The sequence below is a fragment of the Sciurus carolinensis genome, chromosome 16 (assembly GCF_902686445.1).
Source record: "Sciurus carolinensis chromosome 16, mSciCar1.2, whole genome shotgun sequence".
In the NCBI taxonomy this organism is placed as follows: domain Eukaryota; kingdom Metazoa; phylum Chordata; class Mammalia; order Rodentia; family Sciuridae; genus Sciurus; species Sciurus carolinensis.
In genome coordinates this window covers 17897791-17913271 of record NC_062228.1, presented here as the reverse complement: position 1 = coordinate 17913271, position 15481 = coordinate 17897791, and the positions used below count along the sequence as shown (strand labels likewise).

Sequence of the window (15481 nt, the reverse complement as noted above, 5' to 3'; positions counted from 1 at the left end):
AAAAGATTTCAGAGAAGCCAACTTTATAATTGAACTTATTGGTCTGGAATTCAGGGGAAAAGATGTGACTGGTAATATAAATTAGGGAATTATAAGTGTATTAGTGGTATTAAAACTGTGAAACTAGATGAATTCTCACCCAAGGAGTGAATATAGATAGGAAAGAGATCCGAGGACTGATCCTGACCTCTCTGACCATTATAAACTGAATAGATGAAGAGAAATCATCATAGAGAGTGAGGAAGAAGCAACTAGTAATGTAGGAGAAAAGCCAAGAGGGAGTGTTATCCTGGGAGTCAAATGAAGAATGTGTTTCAGGAAGGTGGAATTGTACTATTGGATTGTAGCCCAGTGGTAGAACACTTGCCTAGCATGCATGAGGGCCAGGGTTTAATCATCAGAACCACAAAAGAGGAGGAGGAGAAGGTGGGAGTGATAGTGCTGATAGTGATAACTGGGACTGAAAAGCTATTATGGTATTTGGCAACAGAGAAGGCAACTTCAGGGCTGTGATCGTGGCTCAGTGGTAGAGCGCTTGCCTCACATGTGAGGCACTGGGTTTAATTATCAGCACTGCGTGTAAGTAAATGAATAAAGGTCCATCAACAACTAAAAAAAATTTTTAAAAAACAACAACTTCAGGGTGAAATAAACAACCCATTGAAGGAGTTTATAGTAAAGGGGAACAGAGAAATGGAAATACAGCTGAAGGGGGAAAAGGGAGATTCTGATGGAAATAATCAACAAGGGGAAAATTGGTGATGCAGGAGAGAAAGGGGACAATTACAAGTAAAAAAAATCCTTATTCAGTCAAGAAGAAATAGGATCTAGTCTACCAACAAAGAGTTTGGCTTTAAATGAAGCACGATGGTTAATCTATCGTAATAAGAAGTAGGTAGAGAATTTATGGATACAAATACAAGTTAGAATTGGTAGATTTAGTGGTGTGATCACATGGACATTTTCTTTGATTGCCTCTATTTTCTCTGTGAAATAAAGTTAGGTCATCACCTTAGAGAAAGGAGGGAAGAGATAATATTGGAAATTTGAGGAGAAAAGAGATGTGAAATGATCTTCTCAGAATATAGAAAACTAAATTTACCAGAGTAAATATAATAAAGTAATATATAAAGGCTGGACAGAACTAAAAGCCTAGACAAGATAGTGGTCAGGATAGTGTTGGAAGGTCAGATGCGTGTTATTCTCCAGCCACATTCCACTGCTCTGGTGTAGGCTTGGAGTGTGTGGATAGTTGAATCTTATCAGAGTTGAGATTTTATCAGGTGAAGGGGAGAGAAAGGATCCAGAGAGTTGAGGGTGTTCGCTAGGGAGTGATTATTATGACCTTTGGACTCATTGTAACTACCAATAGAAGTAAAGCATAGGGAGTTGAAAGGCAGGTTCATCTTGCAACCTGTTTCCTCCACAGATCTGTATGCCACAACCCATTTCAACAGTGACCCTGCTCTGCTGATCAATGTAGAGCAACAATTATCCAGCAACCTCAGTGATTTAACATCAGTGCATGGTTCTTTCCCAAACAACTCTGTCCTGGGAAACTCTCTTAGAATGCTGCTCTTACCTCCTGCGACTTCAGAAGACAGAGAGATTCTGACCAAGAGGTCATTAAGCCCATCCAAGAGAGGATTCAAACGGAAGGACAATATCCTTGCCAACCTGAGTCCAAAGCATGGTTTCCGAGATGCTACAGGCAGTGAGGCAAGTGTTGGCTTGTTTGTTTGTGTGTATAAAAAACATATCCAGTTTATGACTACAATGGGGTTCTGGTGGGGATGGTGTTGGTTCTGGACAAAAGTGCTAGAGGTTCAAAAGAATTTTCAGAGGTCAGTGGCTAACACTGTCAGTCCAAAACCTGTGATTCTTCTGTTCTTGGGAAAATCATTCCCTACTGCCACCATTCTCTCCTTTCTATCACAGGGGAACTATCCCTCATCTACTTCTGGAGGAAAACTGGTGGGGCAAGTACTTTAATAAAAAGTGGCCCACAGAGTTTACCAACAGGAAGGAATTCAGAAAGTTCAGGGCCTCTGGGTTGGTTAAAAATCTCTATAGCATCTATGTTTATGATCTCATTATTTTTACTCCTTTTTTTCAGCCACAAATGACTTACTTGAAGTTGTTTTTATAAAAAGCATTGTTTTTACTTTTCTGCCTAGAAATTCATATCATTCTAAATTTTTCCCAAAGTAGCAACAAGAAGATAAATTAGATTATCCAAAGGATTTTTAGATAAAAGTGAGCTCTGAGAATGAATGAAAAATCAAGAACATTTCCACACATATAATATGATTCATTATTATAAAATCAAATGCAATAGTGTATATAATTAAAACTTTAGTATTTACTATGGAGTTTGGTCCTGCAAACTCATCCCAAATACATTCCTCACAGAAAATGCCCTCCACTCTCCTCTCTCATCTGTTCGAATGCTAATTTTGCTTCAGGTCTTACTGACATCATGAAGACTTCTCACTTTAATTACAGGAACCACAATGCTTAGGGTCCTCTCTTTCCCTGGGCCCATGATCATTTGTCAGTTAATTTACTGTCCTGTAAGGGAACAGGATATTTGGTCAAGAACTACTATTTCTAGTCACTTATAGTTTTAATTGTTGGAAATCTTTGGCCCATTTGGGATGAGTTTACAGGAGTTCTTTGGTCATTTTTTGTTTGGTTGGATTTTTTTTTTTTTTGACTCTTTACTTCCTATTCAGTTTACAGAACTTTGGAGGTAGTTATAATTTTTATGCACCAAAGGGGGCAGTCATGTAATACTATTTTTAAGCTTTTGGTCCCTATCTATCTATCTGTCTATCTATCTATCTGTCTGTTTTTTTCTATCTCTCTATCTCTCTCCCTCCCCATTCTCTGACACCAGTGCCCATTTTATCAGACAAAACACTAACTGAGAGTTAATGTATTTAGGGTGAAGGCTCAGTATCACTTAGGATATTTGGGATGCCACATTAATAAGGAGTTTTAGGAAAAAATTTTACCTCAGCTTCATATTATATGGTTAAAATCTCAATACACTTTTCTGGACTATAAACTCCCTTTCCTGTTAGACATTAGTTGTTGTTCTTTTTTTTAATATGGAAAGCTTCTTGAATATAAATATAAAGCCAAACTTTTTTTAAGGTGCTGGGGATGAAATCCAGGGCCTCACACCTACCAGGCAAATGCCCTACACTGAGCCATACCTCCATCCCCTGAATATAAATATAAAAGAAATATGCTGTTCCATTTCTATAAGCTGTTAAGTCAGAAAATTCCCCAAAAGAAAAGAACATTAAACTTTTAAAGGTATAAAAAAACAACCTTATGTTGCACAGTTAAACTACACATGAATTTATAATTAGAAAACTTATTTTTAACCAACTGGCTTTAGAGACACAAATTGTAAAAATTAGTGTAGCTATTTCTTTAAAACCCCCATAAGGTATATAAAGTATAACTTGCTGAAAATTAAAAGACGTGTAAAAAGTTACAAAATTATCTCAAAGTTCATAAAAATTATCCCCAACTCTTCCCAGATTGTGAGAAATAAAAATGCTGAAAGGCATATATATTTCTAAGTTGCTTCATAATGTACACACAAAAGTACAAAAAACTAATGACAATAAATATTCATTATTGACAAGTTCCTATAAAGTGGCCCTGTGGTGTGACCAGACTTTCTATGACTTTTTTACCCAATTAGGTTGTTAACTTCATAAAGGACCCCATCTTTCACACCTTCATTTATCCATAGTCCTTATTCAGTACTCTCAAGACACATAATCAGTGGTCAGTACAGATCTGTTGAGCAAATATTTATTCCATTTGTATTGCCTTTCCCTGTCTCATGGGTAATACATGTAACTTGAGTCATAAATATCACTGTCTTTAGTATTGTTTGATTATCTAATTAACTAGCCATAATTTAAAAAAATATTTTTAGTTGTAGTTGGACACAATGCCTTTATTTATTTTTATATGTGGTGCTGAGGATTGAACCCAGTGCTTTGCATGTGCTAGGTGGGCTCTCTACCACTGAGGCACAACCCCAGTATTTTTACCCCAGGCACAACCATCCATAATTTTTTTCATCAAAGATTGAGAAATAATTTTGCTATTTTAAATTTATATCAGTTTTATTAGTCCATGAGATTCTACAGAAAAGATTGTTTAATTTGTACAATAAAATTCACAATTATATAAATTACATAAATGTCAGGTCACAATGAATAAAAACAGCTGTGACCAGGTGTAATGACACACGCCTATTATCCCAGTGACTCAGGAGACTAAGGCAGGAGGATCTCAAGTTCAAGGCCAACCTCCGCAACCTAGCAAGACACTGTTTCAAAATAAAAATTAAAAAGAACTGAGACTATAGCTCTGTGGCAAAGCACCCCTGAGTTTAATCCCTGTAACACAAAATATTGTGAATTTTACTATACAGATCTATCTACACAAATTATATATATAACTCTTACTGAATAAAAAATACCTTTAGTACTAGGTTCTATAGTAACTTTTTTTTAATGGTACTAGGATTGAACCCAGGGTCACTCTACCACTGAGCTATATCCCTAGCCTTTTTTATTTTTTATTTTGAGATACAGTCTTGCTAAGTTGCACAGGCTGACCTTGAACTTGTCTCCTCCTGCCTCCCTGTCTCTGAAATTACAGGTGTACACTATCACACCTGGCACCAACAATAACATTTAATATATAACATTTAAAATGTTGTAGGATATTTATACTTGTTAATATATTAACATATTAAGTAGAAGCTTATTATGAATTATAATTTCTTTTTACTCCCAATTTTACTTCATGATATATTGTACTTTTTAAAATGTTCTACATTTTAACCTTTCGCTATTACACAGTATATCAAATCGTAGATGTAGGTGTCAAGAAACACATTTTTATTGTTAATGTATGATAGAAAATAGTTGCCTTTGACATTATCCTTGAATATTGTATGTGTTTGCCTTGGCCATAAATAACATATTACTCAAATTCACACTGGAAGATGAAACCATCTTTCTTTTTTATTTTTTACCCTTTTGAAAAAAATTAGTGCTTTAAATGTCTGGATTCTTACTTCCCATATTGTGTAAGAATGACAAATGGTTGGGGGGGTTTTGTGTTTTTTTTCTTGAGCCTCTCTCTAGTGACCTGGGCAGTTTACATGGTTTGCCAGGAAACCACAGTCCCCCGATCTCAGCCAGAACCCCCCATGTGGCCACTGTCCTCAGACAGCTCCTGGAGCTTGTGGATAAGCACTGGAGTGGCTCTGGCTCCCTCCTCCTCAACAAGAAGTTTCTGGGTGAGTTAGTGCATTTGCAGTTCCTTGAGGAGAACTGTATCTTGCTTCTGCTCTGTGTTCTGCTAAGTCACTTAGACCTCTTAACTTGCAAGGAAAATTGTTCTTATATATAAAATGTCTCATAAACACCATAATTAACAAATATGCATTTTTCTCACATTTGTCTTCCCTATACTTTAAAAATCAGCACTCTTTCCAACTGTTTTGTAGCAACTGTTTTGTTTTTCCTGTGATGTCTGTGTGAGTGTGTGTGTGTGTGTGTGTGTGTGTGTGTGTGCAAGCACACACGCTCACACATGTAGGATTTAGTAATATATAGAATGACCAGATAGATATGTAAATTGAGAATGGTCATGCTAATAATTGCAAAAATATTTTATGATCCTTGGGAAAATTCCAATAATGAATATAACAGAAATTAGGTTTGATCATCAGAATTCTGAGCTAACTGTTTAAATTTTATGATTTGAGAAACTTCAATGAGAAAATGACCTAGGGATTCTTTTTGACCTCCCAAGGGATTCTCTTTTAGAAACATGGGGAAAAGCAACTTTGCAAATGTTGATTTCGTGTGTTTGTTGTTTAATGGAAGAAGAATGCAAGGAACTTTGGGTGTTAATAAAAGTTGAAGTGAAAACTAGTAACTTGAAATTTGTTTGGGTTGGAAAAGCTTTTTTTATTATTGTTTCTAAGGATTGGGTTGTAACTCAATGGCCGAGCGCATGCCTAGTTTACATGAGACCCTGGGTTCAATCCCCAGCACTCAAAATTTTTTCTGAAAGGGACACATAAGAGAAGAAACCATAGCCCAATTATTTTCCTTCCCAAGTTGACCTTTTGCTTTCATTTGGTAGGAAATTATGCCCTGGAGCCATAAATCAGTGACTTGAGAGTAGCGCACTCAGGAAGGGAAGTATATTCCTCCACTGAGGACATGGGATATAATATTTTAGCCTTCACAAAGCACTTCTTACAGCCACTTAACTGAATCCTTGTAAAAAGGAGATAGATTACAGAGCTGATGGTTATTGACTAGAAATTCTGTGCTTTAGCTTTTAAGATTGGCGCATGTACCCAACCTGAATTTTTGGCAGGTCCTGCCCGAGATTTGCTTCTGTCTCTGGTAGTCCCAGCTCCTCCTCAACAGTGGTGTCGCTCACATCCTGAAGACCCATCCTTAAAAGCCTTCCGACGGAGGGAGAGTGAACTGAAGGAGGCTGGGCAACTGGTCCCTAATGATATGGTACGATTCCCTCATCTTTCTTCTTCCTCTTCCTTTACTAGAAAAGGACTAAGAAGCAGGACTAGAACAGCTCTAAGACCTAAAAATCATCATCACTATGAACACCTAAACACTCTGCCACCAATATAGGAAAGTCAGTCTTGACAAATCAGAAACACAAAACTTTCCAGGTTAGGGACAACTTGGAAGTTCTGCAGGAATGACTTCCTCATCCTAGCCCTAATCAAAATATTTTGAAGAAACACTTGAAATGGGAAGCGAGGGGAAGGAAATAAAAACCCTAGGGTGAAAATATTTAGGATCATGTTCTTGAAGATTATGGTTTGGGCACAGTGAAGGAAGGCAAATATCTCTGATTGTCTTTCCTCCCTTCTGATAGAACTGAGAGCTTAGAACCAGTGTCCATGCTAGAACATCAGGTTACTGGCTCTGTGAGAGGAAGAAGGAATTCATATCCCCAAGCTTTTCTCTCTTTTCTTAACATTAGAGAATTTTCAGACACCAAGTTCAGTTCTAGAAACTTTAAGTAGATGACTCAGAATGCTAACCACTTGTCAAAATGATCATTTGTTCAGCAAAAGTTGTGAAAAAACCATAGGAAAGATCATGACTCCATGTCATGTGATTGATTTTCTTTCTGCACTTCAGCTATGTTTGCCAATGAATTAAATTCTAGTGAGAAAGTCACACAGATGCTGACCTCCATTCATTTTATCACTAGTTAAAAGAGAAGATTTTTTGAATCCTCTAAAAACACTACTCAGGATGTCAGAATCTTGATGTGTTGGTATTTTGTTTTCTGATCAAAAGGAAAGTTTGAAGCAAAAACTGGTCAGAGTGCTGGAGGAAAACCTCATTTTGTCAGAAAAAGTTCAGCAGTTGGAGGAAGGTGCTGCCACCTCGATTGTGAGTGGACACCAGTCCCATACTTATGGTAAGTCATGTGTGGATCTTCCAAGAAACTGCCTGTAAATGACCCATTTAATAAGCTTCATCAACCAAAGCTCACAAGGCTAACTTTGACTTACCTGGTCACTGCTTTTCTTGGAAGTTATTAGAAACAATCATTCTGCCTCAGAGAGATGTATTGCAGGGGGCTTGGGCTACCAGAAAGCTCTTCATCAGCACAAAGCATGCACAAATGTTATTATTGCCATTATTTTTGAAAAGGATACTTGCTTTTGTGATTATAGAAGTAGAATGTGTTCTCTATAGAAAGTTTGGAAAATATAAGGAAAGTATAACCCTATGACCCAGCAATAACTATCATTAGTGTTTTATTAACTTACCTTTATACACATATGTTTAATTAAAATTTTAAAATTTTATCCTGATTTTTTTTTTTTAGGTGCTGGGGATCGAACCCAGGGCCTTATGCTTACAAGGCAAGCACTCTACCAACTGAGCTATCTCCCCAGCCCTATCCTAATGTCTTAAAGAATAATTTACAGGGCTGAGGTTGTGACGTAGTGATAGAGCAAGGCCCTGGGTTCAATCCCCACACTGCAAAAACATTTTTATTTATTTACATCAAACAAAACTGGATATTGAAGCCAGAGTTTCTTTACCACTGAGCTATATCCCCAGCCCTTTATATTTTTTTCTTTTAAGACAGGATCTTTATAAATTGCTGAGAGGCTCACTAACTTGTTATGACTGCCCTCAAATTTTTCAATCTTCCTGTCTCAGCCTCCTGAGTCACTGGGATTATAGGCATACACCACTGTGCTCAGTGCACACATTTTAAGTTTGATCCTAATCATAATACAGAACATTTCTGTTAATCAAGAAAGTTCCCTCATGCCCTCCTACATTCTCTGCCTCAGGCAATCACAGACCTGGTTTTTATACACTAATATTACTAATTTAATGGCATAGGTAGTTCCTACAGTATCACATGAATATACTATATCTACCTAGTCCTCTGTATAGTTTCTGATGTTTATTATTATAAATATGGCTACCATTACTAATAATAATGGTTATATAAATAATATACAGAAAATATAAGTAATTCTAAAGTGTTTTCAAACATTAAGAAAGACCTAAAGTGGAAGAAGTGATCCTAGAATGAAAATGTGTCTTTGCAATCATCTTTCCTTCTGATGGAGTTAAGACCTAAAATTTATATAAGCCCATAAATAATGCTGCTATTCATATCTAACATATGTAAATCTTTGTGTTACATTTACTTTCTTAGGATGTGTTCCTGGAAGTTAGAATTAGTGAGTCAAAGGACATGGACATTTTTGAGACGTTTTTTGCACATTGCCAAGAAAGGTGGTTTCAATTTACACTTGCATCAGCAGTGTATTCCAATGCTTTTTCACTCCACCTTTGCAAACAATGAAGATTTTTTAGCTTTGTTATTGTTACAAGAAAAAAAATAATATCCCATTTGTCTTGATTTATATTACTTTATTAATAGCATATTTTAAGCCAGGTTTTTTTTAGTTTTATTTTTCTTTGCTTTGCTTTTTTTTTTTTTTTTTTTTTTTTGTGATACTGGAGATTAAACCCAGGGCACTCAACTGCTGAGCTTCATCCATTAATTTTTTTTTTAATTTTGAGAGTCTTGATAAATTGCTGGCTTCCGATTTGCAATTCTGCCCCAGCCTCCCAAATTGCTGGAATTACAGGCATTCACCACTGTCAGTATTTAGATAAAGTCTGCCCTCCACTTTAAACTTCTAGTTCAGCTTCCCTAAGCAAATTAGAGGCATTCAGATTCACATGAAGAACTTGATTTGGAAGCACTGAATTTCCATTGTTAAATCTCAGCACAGTCTGTTACTCAGAAGCCTGAAAAATTGAAACAATAATCTCCATTTATCTACTCTGAAAATATAAGTATGTGTTGGTCCACAGGTCTGTCAATCAACCAGGGGGTCTGTTTCAGTATTTTGGCTTATTCTGTTGAGGAGTACAGCCCCTGCCATCCCATTTTCCACCTTCTAGAACTGTGCTATCTCAAAATGCTATCCACATTTGTATTACCTGGGAGCTTATTATGTTGTATATTGGGCCTCTTTTCAGACCTACTGAATCAGAATCTATTTTTAATGAGATCCCCGAATGATTCACAAGCATATGAACATTTAAGAAGTATTATTTTGGAAGACTGACCTAAGTTCCTGTGCTTTTTCCTACCTCATTATTGCAGGCAATGGTAGAATTTGGGGAGGTAGAGATCAGTGTCTCAGCTACAATTCCATTTATGCATACCTTCACTGAGTCATTACTATGTGCCTGACAGTTCTAGATGTTTTCACAAACTACATGGGGAGTGGAGGGATACATTCACAAACCAAAATGGAGACTACAGGAGACCTAATACTTGTTGACTGCTTATGTGAAGTGAGGACAGATGCCTCATCAAATCCTTATAGTGGTGCTATAGGACAGGGTTATTACCTCTAGTGAAGCTCAGAAACATGAACTAACATGTTCAATATTAAGTGGTTAAATTTTAATTCAGATCTGTTGCCCAACTCCATATTCTTGACATCATTACTCCTGTTGGAGTCTGGAGGTGAGTGCTATAGGGCACTCAATTGTCAAAATGTCCATTTGAATATGTAAGCTCTACTCAAAGATGAGTGGCTTGGAATCCTGCTCATCCCAGCTACTGTACTCTTTGTAGATGATCTTTTGCGCAAAAACCAGCAGTTGACTATGCAGGTGGCTTGCTTGAACCAGGAACTTGCTCAACTGAAAAAGCTGGAGGAAACCGTTGCCCTTCTTCATGAAAGTCAGAGGTAGGCAAGGTTCTCTTTAGTTGGTTTCTGGAAGCAGATATTTACTTCCCTTTATCTCCTTTGCTTTGTTTTTAATGTTAATATCTATAAAAATTTGCAAATTGTAACTGTAGTATTTGTGTAAATCTCTAGCAACTGGCCAGTTAGCTCAGGGATCAAAGCACTACTTTTGGTGCTGCTCTTATACAGCAGGGACTAAACATCTTTGGTGGGTTGTAGCACCTCAATAATTAGTTTCCCACTGGTTCTAATGGGGTTAGCTTTTGGGGGTCAGCTAACTTTCTTCACTATGTACCCCCTAAAACCAGTCACCTGGCTCCTCTGGAAAATGCCTTCCTGCTATTGGTCACAAAAGATGCATCAAGAGCACTCAGCAGAGAGTGATAGGGAAAGAATCCAAAGTATATGTCTTCTTCAGAGGTACTCAAAAGCATCAGCATCTTCACAGAAGAGTATCCTTGGATGCAGACCAAGAAACACTGGAGAAAACCTCAAGGCCATTGGCTTGGCAGTTCTAGGGAAGCCCTGGAAGTCTTTGATTTGCCAGTCTACCTCTACTAGGACTTTCAATGACATTGAAATACAAACACCCCATTCCCAAACCTTCAACTCTACGCTTCATCACTCTCTTATGGAAATAACTTCATATTCAAAGGATGAAACCCAGTCCCCTTCTGGATGGATTTTCTTTTCATTATATGTTCGTAGGTTGGGAACCAAGAATATGCATTTCTAGTAAGCTTTCAGGTGATACTGTTGCTGCTGATCTGGGAACCACATTCTGAAAGCATTAGGGTATCTCTTTTAGGGTATGTGTAGTCAAAATAGTGTATTTTAAATTAACTTGTATGGGTTCACTTGTTTCACTTTGCTTTTGATTCTTAGGGAATTTTATTATTTTGATTTAATCTTATTTGTATAATTATGTAGAACATTTACATGGCCCCAAAATCAAATCTATAAAATAAGATAAATTCAGAAAAATCTAGATCCTTTTCCTGTCTCCTCTATCTTTTTCTTCCCTCCTACTGGCATTCCACTGTGGGTGTTGGCATTTGTATTCCCTCTTTATTATATAAAAAGAAGCATAATGTTGTTTTAACATTTTATCTTAGAAATAAGTTCACAGTGGTCTATAAAGTTAGTTTTATTCCTTTTTATAGCTGCATAGTACTCTCATGTGTGTTGTAGTTTATTTGATTGTCTTCTTGTAATGTCTATGGATATTTTGGTTAGCCATATTTGGCTGTTGAAAAATAGTACCATAGGGACTGGAGGTATGGATCAGTGGTAGAGTGTGTATAGTATGCTTCAGGTCCTGTGTTCAATCCCCAGCACCAAAAATAAAAACAAACAAAATAGTACTATAATGAACAGCTTTGTATATATACCTTTTTTATTGCCAATGTATGGATGACTTTCAACATTACTTGGTAAAACAGGGTTCAGAAAGACAGGCTGGCATCTTTGTTAGTTGCAGAGGTAGGACAAGTTAGAAAAATAAGTTGTAATTTGTGGAGTGGGTAGAAATTGAGGACTGATCAGGAACCAGTGTCCTACTTACCTCATCAGGAAAGTGTTTTGGAAACAATATAACAACCACTCTATAAAATGTGAAATGTATTATTGCTTCAGTCAGTCTGGAACACAAACAGGATTGTAATGAGGAAACTGTATGTTTGCTTTTAAAATAACCCACTCATAAATTGGACAATTCTGTTAAAAGATGTTTCTTCATTTTACATTTATCTTCAGCAAACATTTCAGACCCAAATGGCATCTACTTTGCTTTTGTGATTTCATGACTGTCTTTTTCCCCTGGGCCTCAGATCCCTGGTGGTAACTAATGAGTATCTGCTGCAGCAGCTGAATAAAGAGCAAAAAGGTTATTCCGGGAAAGCACTCCTGCCTCCTGAGAAAAGTCATCATCTGGGGAGATCATCACCCTTTGGGAAAAGCGTACTGTCTTCCTCCTCACCAGTGGCACACGACACGGGTCAGTATCTAACACAAAGCATCTCAGAAGCTGTCCCAGATCCTAATTTGTGGAGCTAGCATCGAACACCTTCACTGTCTACTCTTGCTTGTCTGTGGAGGGCTCTCTGCGTCATTGCCACCAGCAAAATATAAGAAAAAACTTATTCTGATTATAGGTACTGTCCTTTTTATTTCTCTATGTATTCCCCTTGAATCATTTTTTCCTCTGCCCACAGAAATTGCATCCTGTCACACAGAGGCATTTGACTGAAAATGTCAAAAAGGAAAAAACTGGACACTTCCCCCAGTGTCATTTGAAACTGTGTGGTAGAAAGTCACAAAAGAACATCCATCAAATATATTTTGTGTTAAAAGAAATTTTAGAGACTCTATTTATGGATTCACCAAACACATTTGGAGTTTCCCCCTACCACAATGAAAAGGTGACATCTGATGTTGGCCCTGGAGTAGCCCATGTTTTGTTTAGTCAGGAAAAAAAGGACAAACTCATGCTGGTCTGGGCACCACATCTGAGAGCATTAGGGTATCTCTTTTTGGTAATACATAGTCAAAATGATGTATTTTAAATTAACTTGAAACAATTCTGGACCAAACAAGTCTAACAAAAACTCTGAAGAGAAGGGATGCCACAGAGAAAGAGAGAAAGTGAGGAATCCCAGCATGGAAAGACCACAGCCAGGATCAGTGTGTGAGTGGGAGCTGGCAGAAGGGTAGGATGGGAGCAGAAAAAAGGAGCCTCAGGGGTGCACAGTCTGGAGCACTCAGAGGGATTCTGGGTCAGGGTTGGAGGTGGGACATGATTCCATGAGTGTGTGTGAGTGGCAGTGTGTGAGCCTGGGAAATGTGATGTTAGGAAAATGTCCCCAGAGAACATTCAAATGAGACCTCAGAATTAGTAAGAGGTCTGAGAATAAGAGGTTACTATACCGGGCAAACAAAGCATAGGGTCAAGAGCAAAAGCAATGAGAGAAGCTGCAGAGAAGCAGTGCACACACAGGCCGTGAAGGAAAGGGGCAAGAGGAAGGTAGCAGGAGTGAGGTCATGTGGCTCCTGGAAGATTCCAGATTAGAGAGTCCCAGGAGTAGGGGCTTGAGTGAGGCTTTCTCTGTGGAAAGAATGGGTTGACAAGTGGTGTCACACAAGGGAGAACCCCAGAAGAACTGGTTAACACAGAGACATAGCTTCTGAGTGTGCCAGCTTGGGCTCAGTGGCCATTTCACATACAAGTATACTTACTGTATTTCTTTAATTCTGATCCATCGGGCATTTTAAATCTCAGTGGGGAAAATGGTTCTAGTTATGTTTCTGCTTCAGACTTCTCCCAAGTAGCTAATGTTGTTAGAGAGTGTAGAGGGTGCCAACCTAATGCCACGTTATACTTCTCTTCACCTTCAGAACCACATCAGAGAGACAGGTGGGTAGAAGATTAGAAGATCACTTGTACTTGGACTCTGATGCTGTGCAGGGAAGGAGACTGATTGCCATACTAATGAGACATGAAGATCCACATTTCCTAGTTGTAAACAAAATCCACAGACCTCCATATTATATGTGGCTTCCAAAGATGGGGCTGTACAGAGGAGCTGTATACCTTTGACCTTGTGCTCCAGGGAGCTAGTGTGAGTCATGCTCTGTGGAAATGAAAAAACAGCCCCATTTCCCCACCCTACCACTTTCCTGGGTCTGTCCTTATCCCATTGAGAGACCACCAAAAAACCTAAGCCTTTCCCAGGAAGGGGAATATTGTCTATTGACTTCACAACCCTATGTTGTCACATTTCAAGAACCCAGTCCAGGCACAGGCCAACCTGCTAGTCAGACCATTGTGGGGGGAAATAACACACTTCTTTCTACTGCCCCAGGCTTTCCTGCATTTGGTATGAACAGCTGATAATGGCAGACTCAGAATCTGCTCAGGACACCTCTAAGGAGAAGCAAAGAGCCTAATCCAGTCTAAATCATCTACACCATTTACCTTTATCACAGAGAGTGGCTGGACCTGACACAAGCTGGCACCTCTTTGGGCTGCTGACTGCTGCTGGGGAATTTATCTCTGGATCTGATTTTCCCTGTGTAGTATAGTCCTGAGGGCAGAGGTAGAGATTGGGATGTCAAGAGAAGGGCCAAAGAATTATTATCCAGTGGGGCTAACTGAAGCCAACATTGAGGGCGAATGAAGAGTTTACCACCCAAGTCCTCAGGGAAGTTTTGTGCCCAAAGAGAGGGGCAGGGCCACCAAACAGGCCTACACTACCTCCAGCTATACAGAAGCATTTTATTTATTTTGCAGTATTGGGGATTGAACCCAGGGGTGCTTCTACGATTGAGCTGTGTACCAGCCCTTCCTTTTATTTTGAGACAGGGTCTCACTAAATTGCCAAGGCTGGTCTCAAACTTGCAATCCTTCTGCCTCAGTCTTCTGAATCTCTAGGACTACATGTGAGTGCCACAAAGCCCAGCTCAGAGATTTTAACTCTCCATCCTATAGCTCCTCCCCTCCCTCTCTCATCTGCCTGGCCTTGCTAGTAAGGGTATCCAAGGCTTTCCACCGTCGGGAGTCTATGCGGGGGAAAAACACAATGCCCAGGCATTATTCACTAATGGCTGCCCTGTACCAGATTCTGTGAGACCTATTTAGTCTTTTAAGGATCTTCCTGTCTCTAAGTGGCCTTGGAGCCTCTCCTAGACTCCATGAAGTTTTAAAGAAGCACAAGGGGCTTTACTCCAAGGTAGAGTTTGGGAGCTCAGCCAGTTCTTTCTGGGTTCCTCCAAGCCAGTCACAGGAATGGTCAGGTTGCTGCTCCCCTCACACTGGCTGGCTCAATAGCTGGGAGGGTGACCCAGTTTGAATACAGGTAAATTTGGTTCGCTATGAGGATATTTTAGTTAAAGCCAGAAGGTGTCGAATTCCCTGCTGTTATGCTCACTAAAGTAAATCTTCCAATTCAGATTCCCCAAGGGCTAGAGGGATGGAGGTAGAGGAAGGGAAGGTGGGCAGCCCAGTGAAGAGGAGCTTGCTGCTGCTGAGACCAGGTATCAATTTGTGCTCCTGGCTTCCCACTTGACCACCTGATTCTCTGTTCAAGACACCTATTTCCCTATACTTCCCATCCCCAAGTAATTGGTCTTAAGGGATTTCAG

At 38.8% G+C, this 15481-nt stretch overlaps 1 protein-coding gene across 1 annotated transcript in view; it reads left to right on the top strand.

The window, feature by feature from the left end:
• Positions 1-12665, top strand: part of Lrrc36 (leucine rich repeat containing 36) — a 56338-nt gene extending 43673 nt beyond the window's left edge. Inside the window, 6 exon segments of the mRNA XM_047528306.1 lie at positions 1430-1719; positions 5176-5341; positions 6436-6584; positions 7395-7518; positions 10228-10342; positions 12172-12665. Coding sequence (XP_047384262.1) covers positions 1430-1719; positions 5176-5341; positions 6436-6584; positions 7395-7518; positions 10228-10342; positions 12172-12397 — 1070 coding nt within the window. The 3' untranslated portion in view covers positions 12398-12665.
• Positions 12666-15481: the final 2816 nt, after the last annotated feature.